The following is a 23,317-nucleotide window of genomic DNA, read 5'->3' as shown; positions in this document are numbered from 1 at the left end:
TGTGTCACAACTACTGAGGCTGCACTCTAGAGCCCGCAAGCCACAACTACTGAGTCCACGTGCCACAACTACTGAAGCCCGCGCGCCTAGAGCCCGTGCTCCGCAACAAGAGAAGTCACTGCAATGAGAAGCCCGCGCACCGCAACGAAGAGTAGCCCCCGCTCACCGCAACTAGAGAAAGCCAGCACAGCAATGAAGACCCAACACAGCCAAAAAAAAAATTCTCTTAGGATTTTGACAGTTTCACCCCTTTGCCAACTGACAATCAGGTTCAGTCTGATTAAAGAAGATCCTTCCTCTCTGAAGGGTTTTTTTAAAAAATAACTTTATTCTTCTTTCCAATTTAATTTTTTTTAATTAAAAAAAATTTATTCATTTATTTGGCTGCACCAGGTCTTAGTTGCAGTGTGTAGGATCTTTTTTTTTTTTTCCAGTGGCTGCATGCACGTGGGATTAAAACCTGGCCCCCTGCATGGCAGCGCAGAGTCTTACCCACTGGACCACCAGAGAAGTCCCTCTCTGACGGTTTTTAAGCTAGTCTCTTCATCGTTGGAATTCCAGAAGGCCTATGGACATGCCTATGACATGCCTTCACTCCTCCTGGGCGTCACTTCGTTTGGTGGAGAAGCCACCCTCTCTGCCTCTCCTGTTTCCTGTCTCTCTTCTTTCACAAGACGGCCTCCAGCTTCCTGGTTTGCATCTGCCTTGCCCGGGGTGGAGAAGGGTGCAGGCCCCGTGTGCTTGCTCTCCACTGACTCAGATAGCAGACATCTGGAAGAGCAGAGACATACTTGCGGCTCCTGCATCTGGTGCAGACGTGGTCGGGGCCCACTGCTGGGCCTGCCTCACCTTGGCCCAAGGATGTGTCTGGAGGTGGGACCTTGCTCAGGAACTTGACCACTGGGTGACCTTGGCTGGGTGACTCTTCAAGCCTTCACTTTTCAACTCGTACACTGGATGCACTGGGGCACAAGTTCTGGCCAGCAAAGGGCCCCCAGCTAGGACACTTGGGTGGACATGGCCAGCCTGCTCTCGATAGGGCGTTTGCTGGAAGAGCCTAAGCAGCGGAGCCCGCCCTGCCTGCCCACGCGGGGTAAGGTCTCACCAGCCCAGAAGGACCCAGCCCCTGCCTGGGGGGCATGTTCCTTCTCCTACCGAGGGGCCTCCCCTGGCTGTCGGGAAGGGGGGCACCTGCTGCTCCTTTTCCCCAGGGCTGGGCTCCTTCACGGCCACGGCACTAACCTCAAATCCTCACGGAAACCAAGGAAACATCTAGGCTTCTCCCTCCTCCCAAAGCACTTTGGGACTAATCTCGGGATGAAAACTGTCATGAAACCTCTGAATTTTGGCGTTGAAGCAGAGGCCACAGTGGAAGCAGCCAGTGGCAGCGACCAAGACTCAGGTCTCTGAACTACTGCTGCGCAGGGGCCCTTTCTGTTTTACCTGCAGCCCAAGAGGGTGGTCCGGACCTAACGGCCCCACCCTAGGCCTGTAACTCCTGAAGGAGGAGTGCCAGCTGGGCCGCCCTGCAGCCCCCATTCCCCAGTGCTCCCCGCTGCTTCCCCCACCCCTACCAGCACCCGCTTCCTCTCCACCAGCGCCCGATCCTGCCCAGCACGGGCCCCTCAGGCTCCCCCTGACCCCATGGGGCGCCCACTCGGGTCTCCACCACGCTGTGGTCTGGGCTCCCTTTGCCCCACGCCCGGCACTCCCCCAGGTCCCCCCAACACTCAGCCGGGCCTGCCCCATCCAGTGCCCCCTTTTCCCGCTCTGGCCCCCACCTCTTCATCCCCTCCCCACGGGCCTCCCCTCCGGCCCCTCCCCCGCCCGGCACCCCTTCAGATGCCTCCAGACCCGGTGTGCGGCACCCCTCCCCCAAATCCCGCGCCCCCTCATGCGCGCCCCAGCCCCTCTGCCCAGCGCCCGCTGCCCTCTCCCTTGAACGCCGCGCCCCCTCAGGCCTCCAAGCCCCCGTGTCCGGCGCCCCCTTAGATGACCCCCCCCCAGCCCCGGTGCCGGCGACCCCATCGCCCGCCCGGTGCCCCCCTCCCTTGAACCCCGCGCCCCCTCCGATGATCCCCCAGCCCCGGGGTCCGGCGCCCCATCGCCCGGCCGGTGGCCCCTCTGCCCGACCGCCCCTCCCCCCAGGGCCTCCCCCCTCCCCTCCGCTCCGCTCCCCTCCCCTCCCCTCCGCTCGCCTCCCCTCCCCTCCGCTCGCCTCCCCTCCCCTCCCCTCCGCTCCCCTCCCCTCCGCTCCCCTCCCCTCCCCTCCCCTCCGCTCCCGTCCCCTCCCCCCCCCCCCCGGCGGCGGCCGCGCGTCATGGCGGCGGCGGGCGGGGCGCGTCTCGCACGCAGCGCGCCGGGCGGAGCGCTCGCCGCATTGTTTGCTTCGCTGGGGAGCAAGCGAGCCGGCCCGGGTGTCCGAGCAGCCCCGCGCCAGCGCCCCGTCCCCCTCGCCGTCGCCGTCGCCGCCGCCCGCCGGCCGGGCCCCCGCGCCGGGCCTCCGTCCGGCCCCGCCGCCCGCGCGAGCCGCCGCCCGAGAGCCTGCGGCCGCCGAGCCGAGCCGGGCCGGGCCGCCGCCGCCAGGAGCCCGCGCCCAGAGCGGCGGCGGGCCGGGCCTGCGCGGCCGTTGGCGGAGGAGCCGCGGGCGCCATTAGCGCCGCCTCGGCCGCGCCGGCCCCCGCGCCCGCCGCCCGGCTCCCGCGGCCGCGGCCCCGAAGGTGAGTGCGCCGGACGGGCCGGGGCCGGGGCCGGGGCCGCCGCCTCGCCCGCCGCCTCGCCCGCCTCTCCCGCGGGCCGCCGCCGCCGGCCTCTCGGTGCTGGTGCCGCCGCCATGTTTGGCGGCCGCCGCGGCGGCGCATTGTCCGCGGGCGGCGGGCGGCAGGGCCGAGGGAGGCCGCGGTGTCAGGGCGGCGGCGGGGAGGCCGGGGGGCCGGAAAGGAGAGAGGCCGGCCGACGGGGAGGCCGGGCTGTCGAGGCGGGGAGGCCGGGCCGGGAGGCTGGAAGGCCGGGCCGGGTCGGGTGGGGAGGCTGGGCGGCCGGGAAGGAGGGAGGCCGGCCGGTGGGGAGGCCTGGAGGCCGGGTCGGGAGGCTGGAAGGCCGGGGAGGGAGGCCAGACCGGGAGGCTGGGCGGCCGGGGAGGCCGACAGGGTGGGAGGCTAGGCTGGCGGGCGGGAAGCCGGACGGGGAGGGAGGCCGGGCTCTCTGGGCGCTGGGGCCCGTCCCGCCCGCCGCGCCTTCCGCCCTGCCGCGCGGCGAGACGGGAGCGGGCCGGGGTCTCGGGTCCGCCGGCCGAGCGTTTGCCCGAGGGTCGCGTTATGTAACGGACGCGCTGGGCACGTTGAGCCCGGACGGGAAACTCCCGGTTCCCGGGCCGCGCTGGAAAGACTCGAGGGGCGCGCGGACCCGGGCCGCCGCCCCCTCCGCCCCCCTCCCGCGCTGAGAGCCGGTGGTGGACCCAGCGGCCTCCGGGGCCCTTTGGAAGAAGTAACTTGATTGAGGTGTAATTTACGGAGGACGCGCGCGCTGCGGGTGCGCAGTGGAGTTTTGACGAAAGGCCGCGCCCCCGTGGAGAAGGCGCCCACCGCCCGGGAAGGGTCGTGGGTGGAGGGCGCTGCGTGCACTCACCTGCGGGCCGGGAGCTGCCTGCCGTCCCGTTCCTGCACGAGGGTGTTAAGTGGCTTGTCCAAAGCTAGGCGGGAAAGGCACTGATTGAGAAGGTGAGCCGGCCCTGGGTGCCGACTGCCTCTCTCGTGGCCACATGGCTTTTCAAGGTGCATTTATCAGAGGGGTCAGGAGAGGCTGCTGATGGCCTCCTCGTGGGAACGCTTGGGCCAAGTGTGGATGGAGCCCGAGGGCCAGAGATCGGGAAATGATGGGCGGGTGAGGTGGTCTGCAGAGTGACCAGCGCCTTCTTTCCCTGTCACCATCTAGCTTTCAGATTGCGGAGCTGCCATGGCCCTTAAGTGCTGTGCTTCGGGTACTAAGTGTCCAGAGCTTCAGTGCCCTTCGGGAGAGTGTGGGTTTTGAAGGGCCAATTTTGGTTAGCGCTGTTGGTTCTCTGCTTTCGAGGAGAAAATTACACGTTCGCTTTGCATCTGATGAGTAACCAACTGTCGCTTCTGCCCCACCCCAGTAAGGACCCCTGAAGCTGTGCGCTGTGCCCTGGCGCACCGGCGTCCCCTCCGTGCAGGCTGTGGTGCTGACCGTGGGGGGGCCGTGCCCCTCTCCCCCAGAAGGGATGGCGGGGCCAGGGCTAGCTGGGCAGCGGCTTGGCTGACCGCACAACAGGAGTCCAGGGCTGCGTGGGCCCCTGGAACCCCTGAGATGCAGGTGAGCGACGGGTTGGCTGCTTATGCTGTTTTCCGTGCTCCTCTTTGTAGGGGATTCCTGTCAAATTTCACGTAAAACGTGGATTTCTATTTGGCAAAAGAGAAAACCACAATCTGAAGGGTCTGTCTTAAAAAGTGCATTTAGGGTCTGCTGGTATTTCCGCTCAGGTTTGAAAAAGCGAAGTCTGGAGACCAGGTGGGTCGCTGTGCGGGGGCGCCCCGTGCCGGCTCCTCGGGGTCACATCCAGCGGTGGGCCTTGGGCTCCACCTTGGGATGTTGTCAGCCAGTCTCTTAAATATCACTCTGCCTCCTGTCAGTAAAATGTGGTCGTTTGGAGGGAGGAGGGGTCCTTGTCATCAGTTTCTAAGGTGCCACCCTGCTTGGCAGGCAGTGGTCCAGGGTTAGGAGTCATCACACAAGTGAGACCGGTAGTAGACTCGGTCGGTGACAGACGGCAGACGTCTGAAAAGAGCAAATCCTCATAAGTCTCTGTGGCCCAAATTTTGGGCGCCTGAGCCTGTGCTGGCACCTGAGAACGGGGGGGCTGGGGGGGCCTCTGCGGGTGGCGTGGGGGTCTTAGGGTGGTCCTTGCTGTGGCAGGAGCCGGGCCCGGCACCGTGGTCAAGCCAGCAGCTGAGAAGTGCTCCGAGGGGCAGGGCAGGTGGCTGGCCCGTGGGGGGTTTCATGGTGGCCACTCCTGAGACCCTGCAGAGGCTTGGTGGAGGCCTCCCAGGGGTGAAGCCTGCCCCCAGGCCAGTACGGGGCTTGCCCCTTGAGCCCTGGTGTGGTTGGTGGCCCTGTGCCTCAACACGGTTGTGGAGGACGCGTTTGTCGAGAGGATGGACGGGGCTGTGGTCAGGCTGCTGAGGCTTCCGGGCTCCCTAGGGGTGCTGATGGGACTGCCACTTTGGGGCTCAGGGCTCTCTCCTGGGCAGCAGTAGGAGGGGGAGCCAGGGGCCAGAGCCTGCCGGGGTCCAGCCCTGTGTGTGCGCTGTCCTGGGCTCAGGGCTGCGACCCCTACTTGTGAGAGATGTGGCGGTCGGCTTGGTGACCTGTGGATCCAAGAAGGTGACCGGCGAACAGTGGGCGTCAGCATTCTGGAAGGACTTGTCATCCTGTGTGCCTCTGGGAGCCCCTCTTCACCGCCTGCCCTCTCCTCTGGTCCCGGGAGTCTCTGGGGAGGGGCAGCCTGGTGGCAACGGGCTGTTGAAGGTTGTTGAGATACCACTGTGAGTCCGGGGACGAGTGATTTTGGAAACCTCAGAGATAGGTTTGCCGGGAGTTTTGTTTCGATTTAGCACGAGGTGGTCAGGTCTGCCCAAGCGTACCTGGTGGCTTTCGCCTCTCGTGTCCTCTGTGTGGAGTTAACGTGTCCTCTGCGTCCGTTTCAGGGAGTCAGTACCAAATGAGGAGGAAAGGCCGAGGTCATCGCGCTGCAGCGAGGCACCCTTCCTCCCCCGGCAGCACTAAGCACTCCCCCACGCGAGAGACGCTGACCTACGCGCAAGCGCAGAGGATGGTGGAGATCGAGATCGAGGGCCGCCTGCACAGGATCAGTATCTTCGACCCTCTGGAGATCATATTAGAAGATGACCTCACTGCTCAGGAGATGAGCGAGTGCAACAGCAACAAAGAGAACAGCGAGAGGCCGCCCGTGTGCTTAAGAACTAAGCGGCACAAGAACAACAGGGTCAAGAAGAAAAATGAAGCCCCGCCCGGCGCCCACGGCGCCCCCGCCTCGGCCGGCACGCTCCCCGAGCCTACGGTGCGCGTGGTGGAGTACAGCCCGCCGGCGGCGCCCCGGCGGCCGCCCGCGTACTACAAGTTCGTGGAGAAGTCGGCGGCGGAGCTGGACCACGAGGTGGAGTACGACATGGACGAGGAGGACTACGCCTGGCTGGAGATCGTCAACGAGCGGCGCAGGGGCGACTGCGTGGCCGCCGTGTCGCAGAGTGTGTTCGAGTTCCTGATGGACCGCTTCGAGAAGGCGTCGCACTGCGAGAAGCAGAAGCAGGGCGGGCAGCAGTGCCTGATCGACGAGGACGCCGTGTGCTGCGTGTGCATGGACGGCGAGTGCCAGAACAGCAACGCCATCCTCTTCTGCGACATGTGCAACCTGGCGGTGCACCAGGAGTGCTACGGCGTGCCCTACATCCCCGAGGGCCAGTGGCTCTGCCGCCACTGCCTGCAGTCCCGGGCCCGGCCGGCGGACTGCGTGCTCTGCCCCAACAAGGGCGGCGCCTTCAAGAAGACGGACGATGACCGCTGGGGCCACGTGGTGTGCGCCCTGTGGATCCCCGAGGTTGGCTTCGCCAATACCGTGTTCATCGAGCCCATCGACGGCGTGCGGAACATCCCCCCCGCCCGCTGGAAGCTGACGTGCTACCTCTGCAAGCAGAAGGGCGTGGGCGCCTGCATCCAGTGCCACAAGGCCAACTGCTACACCGCCTTCCACGTGACGTGCGCCCAGCGGGCCGGCCTCTACATGAAGATGGAGCCCGTGAAGGAGCTGGCCGGCGGTGCTGCCACCTTCTCCGTCAGGAAGACTGCGTACTGTGACGTCCACACGCCCCCGGGCTGCACCCGGAGGCCCCTGAACATTTACGGTGACGTCGAGGTGAAAAACGGCGTCTGCCGGAAGGAGAGCTCAGCCAAAACGGTCAGGTCCACGTCCAAGGTCAGGAAGAAAGCCAAGAAAGCTAAGAAGACGCTCCGGGAGCCCTGTGCGGCCCTGCCGCCTGTGTGTGCGCCCTACATTCCCCCTCAGAGGTAAGCGTGGCGGGCCCGGGCCTGCTGGGAGGGCGCGCAGGGTCTGACCGCGTGCTGTCTGTGCGGCCCCGACGGTCCTCTCCAAGGTGGCCTCCTTCAGTCTCCGCTTCACGGGAGCATGGATGTTGCAAAAGACTTGAGTCTGTGAGACGGGGAAGTGTGTCTGGTTTCCTTGATGCCCGCGCGGGCCCGCGGCCACACTGACTGCAGGCGCCCCAGTCTGGGGCCCCGCGGCACCCCAGAATTTGTCATCTTTGACGCAATAGAACACCGTTCCTCACCCTGCTCCCTCCCCCAGATTCGGGAATCTTGTGGGGTATTTAAATTTGTTGGAAACTTAAGCCGCGTGGCTGGGTAAGGTTGACCCCGGGGTAGAGATCAGAGTGGGCTGACAGGAGCCACGAGGCGGGAGGTGCTGGCCTCCTTCCTGTCGTGGGACAGGCTTTCTGGTTTTCCTGACTGTTTCTCTCGTGGTGTCAGCATTGCCTGGTCAGTGTTGGGTTCTTTGCTTGGGGCCGTCCACGGTGGTGGGGTCAGGACCGCGCTGGCCACCCCCATCCCTGGACTCGTTTCCTCCTCTGCTTGTTCTTCTTGGTACTGACTTGTTCTTTTTATTTTGTTGTATTTAAGAACGCTCTTGTTTGGAATATGAGGTAAGTGGCTTGATGAATTTCTCACCGGGTGTGGTTTGGGAAAGACTCAAACACTTGCTTGAGCTTTGAGGAAGTAAAGCCCTGTGTGATAGGGCACGGGTCTTTAGAATAGTCTGGTTAAGAAAATAAAGCATCAGGCTGATGAAGGGAAGACGTAAGTGGGTGTCTGCTCCCGAGAGCAGTTCTGGGATGTTGTCAGGTCGTAAGATGTGGTGGGAACTGCTACTAAAGAAGTGTGGCCTTTTTTCCAGAATGAAATTTTTTTGTTTTTACAGAACGGTACCTGTGTTACAGAATCAGTAAATTCAAAGTGAATACAAAGTGCTTATCGTCCCTCTTATCCAGAGAAGGCTTCTGTTAAAATCAAGGTGTCTCTTTGCAAATAAGCCAGTCTCACTTTTAAAAGACAGTTTCACTTGGATTTCTACCTGTAGGTCAAAAAGCATAGGATTTGTATCAAGAGCGTCTATTTAAGAACCGGAAATTTTCAGCTTTACTGAAATTGAAGTAAATGAAACAAAAAATGTGATCTAATAAATTGAAAACCCAGAAGTCTGAGGTGCTGCCTTGTGTGTCCAGCCCCGCCTGGTTCCCTGCCCCAGGGTCTGCCAGCCCGTCCGCAGGAGAAAGCATTTGCGGTTGGGAAACGTGGGCACCTGGGGTCTGAGATGACCCGGTCTGAATGGAGAGGAGGACTTGCTTTGGAGGAAACACTGCAGCTCAGGTGACGGCGCTGCTGGGCCATGCTCCGTCTTGTCCTTTCCTAATTTAGGAACAAACTGTTACTTCGGTTTGGAGCAGACGTAAACGACGCACCTGGATGAGTGCTCGCGGCCACAGGCTTTGCTGTCAGTGTTGCCCAGAGTTTCCGGGAGATCCTGACATCAGACCACCCTGTGGGGTGTCGGGGCAGGTGCTGGGAGGCCCAGGCTCACAGCCACTGCTCTTGTCCCGAAGCTGTGGCCAGAGCTGCGGCTGGGCTGGTGGTCCTGTTCTTAGGACCCAGGCACAGTGGCGTGTAGATGGGAGTAAAGCTGGGTGCTCTCCACGGCCTTTGGCTCAGGACCCGTCTAGAGCTGCCACCAGGGTGGCGGGCATTCTGAGCGAGCTTGGGAGCCGGCCCGGAGCAGGGGGGCTGGAAGAGGGGCTTTGGAGATCTAAGAAGAGGAGGATTCCCCTTATTCCCTGCAGAGAGGAAGGAGGGTTGGCTGTGAGAAGGCTGGGGGTGTGTGGCAGGAGCTGTAAGCGCTTTTGTAGTTTGAGTGGTTTACAAGTTTTCAGGTAAGAAAAATAACTCAGATCAACTAATTTTGAGATCATAGTCTGTTCTCAACAAGAGGGAGATGGTTGGTTTAATTCGTTTTATCGTTTAGTGTTTCTGAGCTACAAAGATTGCTTTTCTCGTCTCTCAGCAGTAGACTCCGGAACACAGATGTGGGTGTTCTGAGGCTTCGCCCACCTGTTGGAGGACTCGAGCCTGTGGTCAGGCCGGCTGGCCGGGGCCAGGAGTGGCGCGGGCACGTTGATGGGATGCTGTGCTCTGCCCTGGGTGGGTGGGTTGGGTCTGGCGGGGTCCTCGCGGCCACGCGGTCCCTTTGCCCGTGAGGGTCCAGCCTTTGGCGAGGAAGAGCCGCCCCCGAGCGGCTGTCCCAGTGGCGTGGAGCTGTGCCCGCCTGTCTGTGCCTCCCCTCCTGCACCTGTTCTCCAATCAGAATGATTCTTTTCCCAGCCCAGAAGCAACACGTTTAAAGTTGGGAAGATACGAAAAGTCAGGGCTAAAGAAGAGAGGACAGGCCTGTGTTCTCCCTTTTCTGGCCTGTGCTTGTGCTGCTCTGTTTCTGTCAAGCGTTGCCGTTTCCTCGAGTAGCTGCTCCTCTGATCGGATCCTCTCTGCTTCTTCGTCCATTTCATCTGCTTCGTGGGGGGAAGGGAGGGGCCCGTGGAGGTGGGCACCGGGGAGGGGCCAGGCCAGGTGAAGGGACTCGTGGAGTTGGAGCCTCCTGGGTCCCTTGGGGTAACTAACCTGGTCACTCCGCGCTCTGGGTGTCCCGGAGTATCTGGGGCCTCGCGGGAGGAGCGTCTGGCCTGGCCTGGCGGGTCCTCGTTGACGTGCGGGTTCCTGCCTGTTGAGCTGTTAGCGGAGTGCGTGGTGAGGGTGGGGCATCCGCGTCACGGCTCTGTCCCTGTGAGGGCGCCGCTGGGGCGCCAGGTGAGGACGGCTGGAGAGCGGGTGCTTGGGAGCCATTGGGCAGACAAGTTGAATGCCTGTTGAGCGGAACAGCAAGAAGTTTGCACTTGAGTTTTGTATGTCTCTTTTCATGTTTCTGGCGGTTAAGTTTATTACGTTTTATGGAAGTTCTCACGGGTCATGGCCTGGGGAAATGGGGGAAGCCTTTCAGCCCCTGCAGGTGGGAGCCTGGCTCTGGGCGCCCTGTGCACGTGGGCGCCACCTCTGCTCCGTGGGCACCACCTCTGCTCTGTGGGCTCCGCCGGGCAGCCCTCCCGCCCGCCTGCCCGGGTCCTCGGGGGAGGGCTGTTTAAGGAGCGACTCCTGGAGAAGCCTTACAGACCTAGCCAGAAGTCAGAAGTGCGGGTCGTGAAACGCACGCGGTGTGGAGAAGCCGGGCTGCGTGTCCTGCTCCTCCAGGTGTCCCTCCAGGTGTCCCTTCCGGTCACGTCGGGCGAGCCAAGCAGAGGTGGCCTTGGCGGCTCTTGCCACCTGACGGGGGGCCGTGCAGCGTGTTTCCCCAGAGCTGCTCTGAGTGTTCTAGTTCTGACCTTCCTGTGGCCTCGTTGCTTTCCTTGGTTTTGAGCTGGTGAGTGGGGGACTGGCGTCTCGCCGGGCAGGTCCCTCCGTCCGGGCTGCCGGCTCCGGGCTCTGCACCTGCAAGGGCCTTCCTGGGGCGAGGCGGGGAGTGTGGGAGCACAGGGATGGCGCGTCCCAGAGCGGATATGTTTTGACCAGAGAGCTGACGTGAATAAAAGTAAAAAAGAGCGCAGGGGAGGAATCTGGATGCTTCACGATGTGTCTCCGCTGCGTTGCGGGCTCTTCCGACGCGTTTCAGTCTCAGGGATTCCTGTGCGCGTAGGACTGAAGTGAGTGCTGAGCGTGGTGCCGTGGGCCGCGCCCCGTGTCCCTCGGGCGTGTGGACCCCTGGCCCGTGTCCTGCTCGCTTTCCCCCCGCCCCCGGCTCCCTCCTCCTGGTGGGAGCCGCGAGGGCCCTGCCTGGTGGTCTCTGCTGGGACCGGCCCGGCGTGTCCCCCCCCCCCCCCACTCAGCAGGCCTGCTGTGCGCACACCTCCCGCAGCCGGGCATCCCGGGCGCACAGAGCAGGCCCGGCCCACGGGGAGGGTCTGCTGAGGTCATGGGATCTGGCAGTTTCTGGTCACGTTCACTGTATCTGCTTCCGCAGAGGTGGGGCGGACATGCATTGAAGTTTTCTTTCATCCTAGCACTTGGAGTCGCTGCCTGGAGTGGATGGTGGGACGGACCTTGGTGCTTTGGGCACCCTTCTCCTCCACGGCACAGAGACCGGCATTGCATCTCGTCTTGTTTTCATTTCAGTTTCAGTTTTTTGTTCAGAAATAACTTCAAATCTATAAAATGTTGCAAAAGTCGAAAAAACCCCCCACCCAAACGCTCTTCACCCAGAGTCCCTTCTTGCTAATAACCCGATTACCATCTTGGAGGTGGTTTCCACGCGCCCCTGCGTGTCTCCCAGGGTGGGGCTGGCCTCCCCTGGAGCCTTCCTGCCTCCAGTCGGGACCAGTCCCGCTCAGCCTCCTTTGATTTGGGCATCCCCAGATCTCTGTGTCTCCTGCGACAGGCCTTCGCGGCTCACAGAGGTGTGCCTGGGACTGTGGGGCCCCTGCGTCCCCACCTGAAGGCAGCGACGTCCCCTGCTCCTTGGTGACCGAGGTGTCACCAGTGCTTCTACCAGGTGATTTCTGCTCTTGATTTTTCTGGCGTCGGATCCGGGGCCCGGGGGCCCCTGGAGGCGACGGCTCCTCTCCACGTGGCCTGTCCCTCTTCTCTTCCTGGCCTTCCTCCCCGCAAGGGCTGGAAGGGAGCCTCCACCTCAGCGGGGTCCTTCTCTCCCCGCCGTCGTGGACCAGGAGGTGTGGTTGTCAGAGGGGTCTGCCCGGTGGGCCTGGGCACTGAGGTGGGCAGCTCGAGAGGGGTTTCTCGGGAAAGGAGGCTCTGCCCAGCTGGCTGTCACTGTCAACCTGCTTAGTAGCCGAGGGGAGGCCCCCGGGGCAGTCGGCCGCCTGGCCTTGGCTGTGGCCGTGGCCATGGGTGCTGGTGAGGTGTGGATGCGGTCCTAGGGCTCCTGCCTATGGTCCATGCGGTCGGGCAGGGGGCACCCCCGGAGCCAGTGTGGCCCAGAACCACTTCACTCCAGAGGCAGACTCCGGGCTCTTCAGGTCTGGCGGGTGGACTTCACTCCTGTGCCCCGACCTCCGTCCAAGCTGTTTTGAAAGTGTGCGGTGCCTGTTGTGGAGACCCAGCTGGCTAAGAAGGTGTTGAGAAGGGAGGGTGGACCCTGCTCCCCGCAGACGCTGGCGGGGCGGCCCAGGCGCTCCTCCAGGGTCTGTGCATGTCAGGTGGGGATGGCTTTTAATGCCATTTTTCCCTGTTTTTCATGACTTTTATATAAAAACTTTAAAAACAAAAAACTAGATAGTAACATTGATTTATCAAATGTAGCAAGAAAAAAAAACATTAAATGATCACTTGCTTTTGGGACCCCTCCTGTCCCATTAGCCCACCACTGGTCAGTCACAGCAACCACTCGTTGTAAATGGGGGTGGGTTCCTCTGGGGCCTGGTTTTCTGGTTTTCCTGTCCTGGGGGGCTCGCAGTCTGGTGTGGGCTTGGGCGATGCCCTTGAATGCAGTGCCAGCACACCAGAGTCAGTCCCAGCGCCCCCGGAGGTGGGTCTCTCTCTTCACGGGCTCAGCCTGTGGGTGGCACGGGGTTTGGTTGTGCTCATCACGTGTCTTTTCCTCAGCTTATCTTCTCATTCTTTTTTTTGTGGCTGCATTGGGTCTTTGTTGCTGCGCGTGGGCTTTCTCTAGTTGCGGCGAGCGGGGGCTACTCTTCGTTGCGGTGCGCGGGCTTCTCATTGCGGTGGCTTCTCTTGTTGCGGATCACGGGCTCTAGGCGCGCGGGCTTCGGTAGTTGTGGCATGCGGGCTCAGTAGTTGTGGCTCGTGGGCTCTAGAGCGCAGGCTTAGTATTTGTGGCGCACGGGCTTAGTTGCTCCGCGGCATGTGGGATCTTCCCGGACCGGGGCTCGAACCCGTGTCCCCTGCATTGTCAGGCGGATTCTTAACCACTGCGCCACCAGGAAAGTCCCATTTGTTTCTTTACTAGTCTTTTCAGAGAATAAGGTTCTGGTATTGTTGAGATTTTCTTGTGTGTTCTTGTTTCCTGTTTCATGATTTTTTGCTCTTTGTCTTTTTTCCCCTGGCTTTACTGAGATTTAATTGACACGTGACATTGTAAGTTTAAGGTGTACAGTGCGATGATTCGAGTCACTTATACGTTGTGAGTGTTTGCAGGGTAAAGTCAGTTCGCTCATCCTTCACCTGCCATAGTCACTGTTGCTATGGTGGGGAGAACATGAAAGCTCCCCTCAGCAGCTTCCAGGGTGCTTCGCGGCCTTGGGGGCAGTTGCCGCCACCTGCGTGCGGTCCTGGGACCTTCCTCTCTTGTCTTTTCCTGACTTCTTCAGTTGGGTGCTCAGCACATTACGAGTCAGCCTTTTATCTGTGCTGCCCCATTTGACCGTTGCAATAACTGAGCGCGTGTTAGAACACACGTCTGCGTGTGTAGAGACCCCTGAGCTCTGTGCATTAAGATGCATGCACTTTGCTGCTCCTCTGTTAAGCCGCTGTCAAAAAGGTGAAAACAGCGCCCAACAGAAGGGCGCCTCCGAGGTGCCCAAGGTGAACACAGCCCCGTCCGCAGACGAGGAGCCCTGGGGTCCCCGGTGCCTTCTGCTGGAGCCGTCGTGGGACAGCAGAGATGCTCTGGCCACCTCTGGCAGGCGTTCCAGCCTTGCCTCTGGTAGCACCGTGTGACCAGGTGTCCTGGGTGGGTGGGCCTGTGGGCACGCTGGGGCTTGGGCTCTGCGTCTGCCCGGCTGCTCTCGCTGACCCCTGGCCTGTGCTTGGTGTGGAGCTGCCCCCTCGGTGGGTCTCCCCTGGGCACCCCGGGCAGGGCTGCCCTGTGTGGCGTGTGGCCTTTGGCCCCGAGGCTCGAGCCGCAGCCGCTTCTTTAAAGAGAAGGACCGTCGTGGGTCTGGACGCGGCAGAGCCGAGGGTGTCGGCACAGTTCTGTGCACGTCAGGATCGTGATTTTCAAAAAATGTGCTCTTGAAATTCCTTAACTTCTGACCTGAAACGTTGATGTGTGGTGCACAGCGGGGAGGCCTCTTTGTCCTGTCGAGGTTTAGTTCTCGGCTGCCTCGGTCGTCTTCCTGAGGCGTTTCAGCAGCAGGGGTGATGGCAGGGACCGGGAAGCTGTCCCGCTGGCCTCCAAGGGTTTTACGCCGTCTTCGCGTCCCCTCGTGCAAGTTACAAATCCTTCACGCTTTGCAGTCCTTGGAAGGGTGGAGTTTCGCAGGCGGCTTGGGGACGCTCACGGTCGTTTTGGTGAAGGGTAGCCGCCGCCCGCCGCTGCTTCTGCCTCCACTTATGCCATCGCTTTCCCTCTTGAGGGGACCCGGGCGCCACGGCCCCCCACCCCGTGAGAGTGGGCGACTCCGCAGGGTCGGCCACACCTGGTGAAGGTCGGTGCGTGTGGATGCACGGCTCAGAGAAAGCGGAAACACCCAGGGCCCCACCTGTATTTCTTCTTAGACGTGTGCCCCGAGGGCCGCTGGAGTGACCACGGGTGGACGCAGCCTGCGGGTAGGCGGAGAACCAGGGCGGCGGTGGTGGCCGTGAGGGCGCCGCCGCCGAGAGGTGCGGTGGCCGCACGCGGTGTGTTAACAGTGACGCTGCGGTTTCTCGTTTCCACGATGAGAGCGCGCCCGTGTCTTGCTCTACAGCTAATGAGTTTTTCCGTGTTCTAGATTAAACAGGATTGCGAATCAGGTGGCCATTCAGCGGAAGAAGCAGTTTGTTGAGCGCGCCCACAGCTACTGGCTCCTCAAAAGGCTGTCGAGGAACGGGGCCCCCCTGCTGCGCAGACTGCAGTCCAGCCTGCAGTCCCACAGGAGCTCGCAGCAGGTACGTGGCCCCCCCCCCCCCCCCGGGGCCCCTCAGCCTCTTTCCTGACCCTGCACGCGGGGCTGCCTGCCGGGGGTGGGGCGGCAAGGGACGGGGGCGCCGTGCGGGAGCAATGTAACTCGGGGGCACGCCGAGGGCGACGAGGGCCAAGACGAGTAGGGGGGAGCAGAGAACAAAACCAGACTAGCGCTCACGTCTTAGCGGTTGATCTGTGTTCATAGACCCATTTGGTGTTCTAGAGCGTTTCTCTGAAAGGATGGATTTAGAAAGGAAGAGGTCGACTCTGTGAGATGCCCCAAAGCAAACAAGGGTTGGCTGCCTGTTTGTGCTGAGGGGCGCAGCCTCCTAGACTCGGGCGCACAGCGGGGGCCCCCCTCCCGACCGGTTCCTGTTGGATCGCTGTGGCTCCCGCCACACCCTGAAGGCTCTGCCATCTGTCCCTGTGCATCCTCAGTCAGGGGGGCCCGGGCGCTGCGTCCGGCAGCTGGGTTCCTGCCGTGAAGGGAGCTCCCTCCGCTGAGTTCTGGTCGGGGCAGGACTGCCTGGCAGCTGTGAGGGTCCCCATCCCTGGGGTCCCCACATCGAGGGAATCAGCCGCTGTTTTCTTCCCGGTGTCTCGGGAGTTGCTGCTTCCCGACTCTGCTGTCGCTTCTCCTGGGTCTCGGCGCGAGGCCCGGGCTGAGCGCTGCCCTCTCCACCTCGACACCCCGGCGACGTCCTTCTTAGGGAGCCCCTCCTCTTAATCTTCCCAGTCTTGTGCTGACAGCGTAGGTCGTTTAACGTTACTAACACACTTAGACGCTCAGTTTAACGTCTTCTTAAGGCTTTTTGAAATCCAGAGGAACTGTTAAGATCCCGGGCCTCTACGGGGTGGGCCGTGCCCCCAACCCTCCTCCATCTCCGGGAAAGGAGGCACCGCAAGGCTACAGGGTGTGCTTCTCAGACCTGCTGCCCCCGAGCGTGTGCTGATGGGGCCGTCTCTCCCCGGGGGGTCCTGGTGCCCGCAGTGCCATCTGAGTCCCCTCCCCCGAGACGTGGCACAGGCCTCTGTGCAGACCCAGCGCTGCCGCCCTTGTTTGCTGGGGTGGACCTTGCACACCGAGCGGCTCCCTTAACTCTGGGCTGCGGCTTCGGTGGACGTGCGCATAGAGGGGCCGGGAGGTGCCGCGTCCTGAGCCCTGCTAGCCTGCCGGGTGCTCAGTTGTCCTGTGCCCGCCTGCCCGCTCCATCCAGCTTCGGGACTGCTGACTGCTTGGGCTGGGTCGTGCTGCCGACCCTGGCGGCCGGGGGTGCCCGTGCTCACCGGTGGGGGTCTGGCCCCTGGGGCTCATTCTCAACCTTCCGTCACACCCGGGCCTTTGTTAGTGACGCACGGCGTGCCTCTCCCTCCTCCGCACCGGGCCCAGAGTTGGGGTCTCGGTCAGGGCTGTGTCAGAACACGTGCCTGTGGGCTGGGAGGGCCAGTTGTGGGCTGGGGGACGTTCAGGAGGCCGCAGGGCTGGAACCATGGGGACTGAGGTTGGCTGGCTTGCTTGGGTGCTGTCTCGGGAGCTCCGGGAAAGGGGGGCAGGGGCGGGGGCCCAGAGCCTGCAGGCCTTGGGCGCCAGGAGAGGGTGCTGGGCCTTGGGGTGGCAGGTAAGGCAGCAGGCATCGCAAGATCGGGGCAGTGAGGCAGGACGGAGGCCTTCGTCCTCGCCTGGGTGACGGCAGAGAAATGGGAGACGTGGAGAATGCAGCCCCAGGAGTCTCGTCTCGGGGCCCGGGGGTGAGCAGGGTGAACCGCGCTGGGAGTGGTGGCCTGGGGCCTGTGTGGTTGCCGGTGGGACCTGGGCTGGGTTTGGGGGCAGGAAGCTGGGGGGTTGGGGGGGCGTGTGCATGCGAGGGGCCTGCCTGCACCTCAGGGGAGCGGGGGGGCACTCCTGGGGGAGCATGTGCTCTCAGGAGGCCGGCACGAGGGTTCGAGACCAGTCGTGTTCTATCTCCATCCTGCCCCACACAAGGTAAATTTGTAACGACGGGAGGATTCACCCACAGGAAACGGGAAAGGGAAGCGTCAGCTCTCTTGGCGGAAGGAATTGGGAGGAACCACGGAGATCTGGGTCCTATGACTTACACTGAGCCCTGAGGTGTACCTTGGCTTGGCCAGGAGAGGGCTCTGACTGGGTCGTAGAGAGCCCAGCTGTGTGGCCTGTGTGGGCAGGGACACGGACGCGGGGCGGCCTGCCACCCGCCACCCTGGGGACGTGAGCTCCCGCTTCGTGGGAAGGACCGGAGGCGGACGGGTGGAAGGGCAGCACCCAACTCCTCTTCCCATCGCGTTCTAGCGAAGGTTGACTTGTGGGGACGTCCGAAACATTAATGTTCCACATGGGACATTCAAGGCTTGGTGTGATTTTTGATATTTTTTGAAACCTTAAAATTGCTTGGTATTAGAGTTTAAGCTGACTCATTTAGCCCTGAGCCGGGCCCTGGAAGAGGGCAGGTGCAGCAGCCCTTCCCTCCCGTGGCAGCCTTCTGGCTGGGGACAGACAGACAGATGGAATGAGCTGGCCTGGGGCAGACGAGGCGCCTCGGGTTGTTGGGTGCTGCCTCCTCCGTGGTCTGTTGAGAGTGGGTCCCCTTGGCAGTGACCCTCCCTGGAGCCTGTCCTCCGCCATCCTGCAGAGCCTGCTGGGCGTGAGGGCCTGCGGCGTGTGCTGGGGTGGGTGCGGCTCCTGTCTCTCCCGTCCTGCTGTTGAGCGAGCACGCCCACCCGCTCACCCCGATGCGCCCTCTGGCGGGAGAGCGTCCCCTGTCCGTTCTCTGGTGGCTTTAGGACAACACGGTTGTCCTGCTCTGCTGGGGCAGGGCCACTCGCTGTGCGCCTTGCTGCTGCTGGCGTCAGCTTCAGGGGCCGAGGTGGCTGTCCCTCAGGGTCTTACGCCCTTGGTCACGTCCGGGGAGTCGGGTGGGTGTGCCAGGGCCTCACCCTGCAGAGCTGGCCTGCCCTGTCCCTCCAGCACAGGGTTTTGATCTGACCTAGGTGGTCCTGACCCTGGTGGGGGGTCCTGGCCGTCTCCCTTCCAGGCAGTGGGTGTCCTCCCCTCCTTTGTTGGGTGGACCTCGGCTCGATTGCAAGCCGTCCTCTAAGATCCTCTTTGCTGAGAGTTTTTTGGCACCAGAAGTGGCTTCATTACCGCCCCAGTTTGTGGAACTTCCCAGGGTTGGTTTTAGGTGAAGTAAGACCACTTGAGCAGAGTCAGAGACTCAAGCCCTTTTGTGCAGAAGAGGCGTGGGCCTCAGTCAGGTCCTGCCAGCAGGTTCCTGCGTGGTGGGGCCGTCGTGTGCGGGGAGAGCGGCCAGCCCTTGAGTCCTGCAGCCGGGCGGTGAGCGGGCAGTGAGCACAGCAGATGGGCACCAGGGGCTTTTTGGGACTTACCTGCCTTCCTCTCCCTCAAATCAGCTAAACATCCTTTTAGCTGATATTTTCAGAGTGTCTATTTCAACTAAGGGACAAGATGATTTTCACATGCTCTTGGGGAATTTGGTTTTCTAACCCACCTTTCAGCGTAGTTACTGGCTTTGTTTATACAGCTGATGTTACTGTTCACTCCTGGTTGATGCCTGAGAATTTCAGGTAACATAAAAACAAGCCCAGGGGTTGGAATCTGGTGGAGCCTGGAGGACGCCTGGCGGAGGGGAGGCTCAGGCCCAGCCCGCGTCCCCGCACCCGGCCTCCTGGGCCTCACTCTGCTGCGTTTGCCAGTAGAGCGAGAGGAGGGATGCCTTGCAGCTCGCCGTGGGTCCTTTGCCTTCAGACCCCAAGGTCCCAGCGGGCAGTGTCCGCCCGTGTGTGGCGGCCTCAGGGTTGGTCCTCACCGTTTCCGCCCTCAGGGCAGAGTGCTCCCGGCCGCCAGGTTCAGGGTTCGGACTGGGCTAGGACTGGGATAAGTGTTGGGGGCCGGGACCCCGCCTGCTGGCTGTGCTGTTTCCGCTCTGTCTGGATGTGGGTGGAAACTCGAGGGGCAGAAGGGGCCGGGGAGAGAAGAGGGCCTGAGAGTTGTGCCGTATGTTCCGGCAACAGCGCCGGGCGCTACCTCAGCTGAGGCTGGAAGTGCGTGTGTCCACGACGGCAGCAGGGAAGGGGCGCCCCGTGCATGAAGTCGGACTCGGCTTCGGGGCTGCTGTCATCGGGAGGGCCCCAGACACCCGCTGGGAGCCTTAGCGGGGCTGGCGTGGGAAGGAGGTGGGGAGCCCGACTGCCCCTTCCTCCTGGAGCTGTGGACTCGGCACAGGGTGGGCTGAGCCTGGGCACGTGCGCTTCCTGGTGGTGTCAGGCGCAGGCAGTAGAGGGTGGGCGCCTGGGGCTGGGGACGGGCAGCAGCCCGGACCCTCCGGGAGGGGCGTACTGAGGGCCTCAGCGCCTGCGCAGAAGGCGCCTGGGGCGGGAAGGAAGTGAGGATGTGCGCGTGGGGGGCCGGGCGGCCTGGCTGGGCGAGGGTCTTGGGAGCGCCCTAGCCGAGGCCGCCGGGGGGGCGCGCTGCCCGGGCGGCCAGGTTTCTCCACTGGCACGCCTTGGTCCCCAGCCCTCGCTGCTCCGCGCCATCCCTCCCCGCCAGCGCTGGCCTGGAGGTGGGCTGGCAGGGTGCGCACGCATGTCCCCAGGAAGGACGTGCGCGGGGCTGAGACGCTGGGGAGGTGGCGCCTGGGCCGGGCGTGCTGTGCTCTGCTTTCTCCTGGGCCGTGGAGCCCTTCCTCGGCGGGTCTGTGCGGGGGACGAGGCCAACTCCATTCCTCTCCTCAGAGAGAAAACGACGAGGAGATTCAAGCTGCCAAAGAGAAGCTGAAGTACTGGCAGCGGCTGCGGCACGACCTGGAGCGCGCGCGCCTGCTCATTGAGCTCCTGCGCAAGCGCGAGAAGCTCAAGCGGGAGCAGGTGAGGCCGCGGGGGCGGGGCGTCCGGGGGCGGGGCTGCAGCCCCCAGTCCCCTGGGCCCGCAATCCTTGCCCCCTGCCTCCTCCAAGCCGTCCTCCCTGGTGAGGGGTGCAGGCCGGGTGACCGTCACCCTGGGTGCGGGTGGCTTTGGGGGGTGGCACTGATCTCTGTCTGAAAGAGGCTGGCTGGCGTAGGGCGGTTGGTGTTCAGTGCGGTCCCGGGAAGCACGGGCAGGAAGGGGCACCGTCGGCCAGGGGGCGGTGGTGAGCCCTTGAGGCAGGAAGCGGCTTCTCGGCGGGAGGGTCCCCTCGGGCCCTGAGACCGCGTGCGCTGGCCCCCAGGTGAAGGTGGAGCAGATGGCCCTGGAGCTGCGGCTGACCCCGCTCACCGTGCTGCTGCGCTCCGTGCTGGACCAGCTGCAGGAGAAGGACCCGGCCCGGATATTTGCCCAGCCAGTGAGCCTGAAGGAGGTGGGTGTCCTCGCCCTCGTGCGTGCTCCCCGTCCTTCCTCACGTCTGCCGTGACCAAAGGGACGGAGAAAGAGCCCTTCCCAGTGCGTGTCTGCCCGGCCCGGGGCCGGGTTCCTGCGTTTGTACTTCAGGGGCCTTGGCTGGGAGGGTCCTTGGAAGGACCCAGGCGTCAGTTGGGTGTGTCTCACTGCTGCCACTTGGTACTGTGTGAGCATTGTGCGTATGTGTGGGTGTGTTCACGTGTGTATGTGCACGTGTGGCTGCCTTACGTGGCAGGTGTGCTGGTTGTGTAACATGAATGAATCCTGTTTTGTCTGTAAACGGCTGTTTTCTTGTCTGGAATCAGGTTCCGGATTATCTGGATCACATTAAACACCCTATGGACTTTGCCACGATGCGGAAGCGGTTAGAAGCGCAAGGGTACCGGACCCTCGGGGAGCTGGAGGAGGACTTTGACCTCATCGTGGACAACTGCATGAAGTACAACGCCAAGGACACGGTGTTCTACCGGGCGGCCGTGCGGCTGCGCGACCAGGGCGGCGCGGTGCTCCGGCAGGCCAGGCGCCAGGCAGACGGCGTCGGCTTCGAGCAGGCCTCAGGCATGCACCTGCCCGAGCGGCCCCCCGCGGCCCCCCGGCGGCCTTTCTCCTGGGACGACGGTAAGCGTGGCTGTCCGGGGACAGGCGGTGCTCCCCCCGCGGACGCCGCGTGGGTGGGCCCAGGAGAGAGGGGATGGGAGCCACACGCAGATTTGAGGTTTCTTAGTGGCCTTGTGAAAAAGCGGAAAACAGGCGAAACTTATTTTAGTAACGTATTTTTAACCCACTGTGTCTCTGTACGGTGATTTTAACGTGTAAACGACATGAAAATTACAGAGGATTGCCTTCACTGGCTTCTCATTTTCTCTTTGCCGTGTAGTGTGTATTTTACGCTCAGCGCATCTCTGTTCAGGGCAGCCACGTTTCAGAGGCCCACTTGAGAGAGACGTGTGGCCCGTGGCCCCGAGCAGGACGGCCTAGGTCGGCCTGATACAGACCAGGAAGCAGTGTAGCCGGGGCCTTGGGCCCACATGGGCCCTGACGGACTTGGGAGGGCGTCTGTGGCCAGAGCAAGGCTGTCGCTGTGCTTGGAAGCGAGCGGGGTGCAGGCACGGGGCCCTCTCCCCGGCGGTGCACTCCTTGCGCCGGGGCCTTGGGGGGCCTGCCGTCCGCTGACTCGTCCGACCGTTGGAAGCTGCTGCCTCGCTGCACGGCTCTGCCCCCACAGGAGCCCCGGGCGGGCTGGGGCGCGGGGCGCGGGGCCGCGGAGGTCGGGCCTTGCAGGAAACGGCCGGGCGGGCCGCCACGAGTGCTTGCGTGTGCCTCGGCGTCCAGGTCTCACTGAGGATAGAATGAGGGATGCGGAGTCTAATCCGCTCCTCCCTCAGCACTGGGGTGGCACGAGGGCGGACCCGACGCTGTGGTGAGGCTCCGCAAGTGGCGTGCCTTCTGCTTCCTCGAACCTTCTTACCTGCGGGGTTTTGTCGGGATGCTTTCTGCTTTGCCTATAGTGTCGTCTCGTTCCTCTCATGGGCGAGGCGGTGCTTTAGTAAAAGGTTTGCTTGCGGAGGGAGGTGTGTTCCTTTGTCTGGACGGCCGCGCTGCCGTTTTTGTCCCAGTTTTATCTGCAGGGGCTTCTGTAGACTCGTTTTGTTTCTTAGCCGCTTCTCACTGATTTAAGATAATCTGTGCTTTATGAATTTTGGTGTTTGGCTGAAATGGAAATTGCTAGCGATTTTTGTAGTAAATAGGCCCCAAACTCCAAATTATCTGTGAATCTTGCAGCCCAGTTTTAAAAAAGCCACACAACAGCCTGGGCCCGAGACTTGAGCTCAGACACCAGGCGCCATGCGCAGCCGCCCCACGCTGGCGCCCGAGGGGAGTCCACACCCCCCTCGGGCCCTTTCTTGGAGTCCTCGCTCGGCGTGGGCGGCTGGTCTCAGCAGGAGGGCTCGGTGTCCCTGGGCGCCGCCCCTGCCCTCGTGGGCGCTGCACGCAGGTGGGGGCTGGCAGGGTGGTCTGAGGCTTCTGATGGCCGTGCCTCTGCTTCCAGTGGACAGGTTGCTGAACCCGGCCAACAGGGCCCACCTGGTCCTGGAGGAGCAGCTGAGGGAGCTGCTGGACATGCTGGACCTCACGTGCGCCATGAAGTCCAGTGGGTCGCGGAGCAAGCGAGCCAAGCTGCTGAAGAAGGAGATCGCCGTCCTTCGCAACAAGCTGAGCCAGCAGCACAGCCAGCCCCCGGCCGCCGAGTCAGGTACTGCAGGCTTTGAAGAGGACGGTGCTCAGCTGGGGCAGGAGACCGGGGAGGAAGGTAAGCACGCTCGGGGGCGCGGGCCAGGAGCGCTCGGAAACCTCCGGGCAAACGCCAGGCCGTCCGTGCCGTCCGCGCCGCGTTTGGGCACTAACAAAGTCTAGGCGTGGCATGAGAATTTTTTCTCAACTTGGTTCTGGAAAACTATTTCAAGAGCACCGTGTAGGTCGTCCACAGCCTTGCCAGGGTGGTTGGAGAGCGACGGGGGGCACGACTGTGTGTCGGGTCAGGAAAGCGGAGCAGAGTCGTTTCACCGGGTGCCTGGTGACCCGCGCGGCTGCGCTCAGCCCTCTCACCGACACGCTCCTGGGAGGGCGGAGGGCCTGGGGGGTGCGAAGGGCCCTCCCGTGCTCCGTCGTGGGCCAAGCGTGTGGGGCACAGGCCTGGGCCGGACACGCTCCCAGAGGAGCCCCTCCCCGGCAGGATGGGCCGTGGACGCCAGTTCAGCCCTGGCTCTGGGAGGTGCCCTCCAGGGGCTGGAGCTCTAGGGCGGGCCGAGGGCCCTCCCCTCCTGCCCTCCTTGCCTCAGCTGAGGGTCAGCACGTTTCAGGCGGCGACACAGGCCGTGGAGTCAGACTCCCTGCCAACAC

General features: G+C 62.8%; 1 protein-coding gene across 7 annotated transcripts in view; it reads left to right on the top strand.

Annotated features, from left to right (window-relative positions):
- The first annotated feature begins 2,667 nt into the window (after positions 1–2,667).
- Positions 2,668–23,317, top strand: part of BRD1 (bromodomain containing 1) — a 34,966-nt gene continuing 14,316 nt past the window's right edge. For 4 of the 7 annotated variants that reach the window (XR_011075931.1, XM_068559976.1, XM_068559974.1 and 1 more), the window contains exons 1-7: positions 2,668–2,720; positions 5,724–7,101; positions 14,835–14,991; positions 19,775–19,906; positions 20,247–20,375; positions 20,722–21,034; positions 22,467–22,727. Coding sequence is in view for 6 of the 7 variants with exons in the window: in XM_068559976.1 (XP_068416077.1) it covers positions 5,738–7,101; positions 14,835–14,991; positions 19,775–19,906; positions 20,247–20,375; positions 20,722–21,034; positions 22,467–22,727 (2,356 nt within the window). In the remaining variant the exon portion in view is untranslated. The remainder of the gene's footprint in view (positions 2,721–5,723; positions 7,102–14,834; positions 14,992–19,774; positions 19,907–20,246; positions 20,376–20,721; positions 21,035–22,466; positions 22,728–23,317) is intronic. The other 3 variants (XM_068559977.1, XM_068559975.1, XM_068559973.1) reach the window with 1 other exon arrangement.

This window comes from Eschrichtius robustus, chromosome 13, assembly GCF_028021215.1.
Source record: "Eschrichtius robustus isolate mEscRob2 chromosome 13, mEscRob2.pri, whole genome shotgun sequence".
NCBI classification, from domain to species: domain Eukaryota; kingdom Metazoa; phylum Chordata; class Mammalia; order Artiodactyla; family Eschrichtiidae; genus Eschrichtius; species Eschrichtius robustus.
The sequence above is the reverse complement of the archived record's forward strand: the minus strand, read 5'-3'. Positions and strand labels throughout refer to the sequence as shown.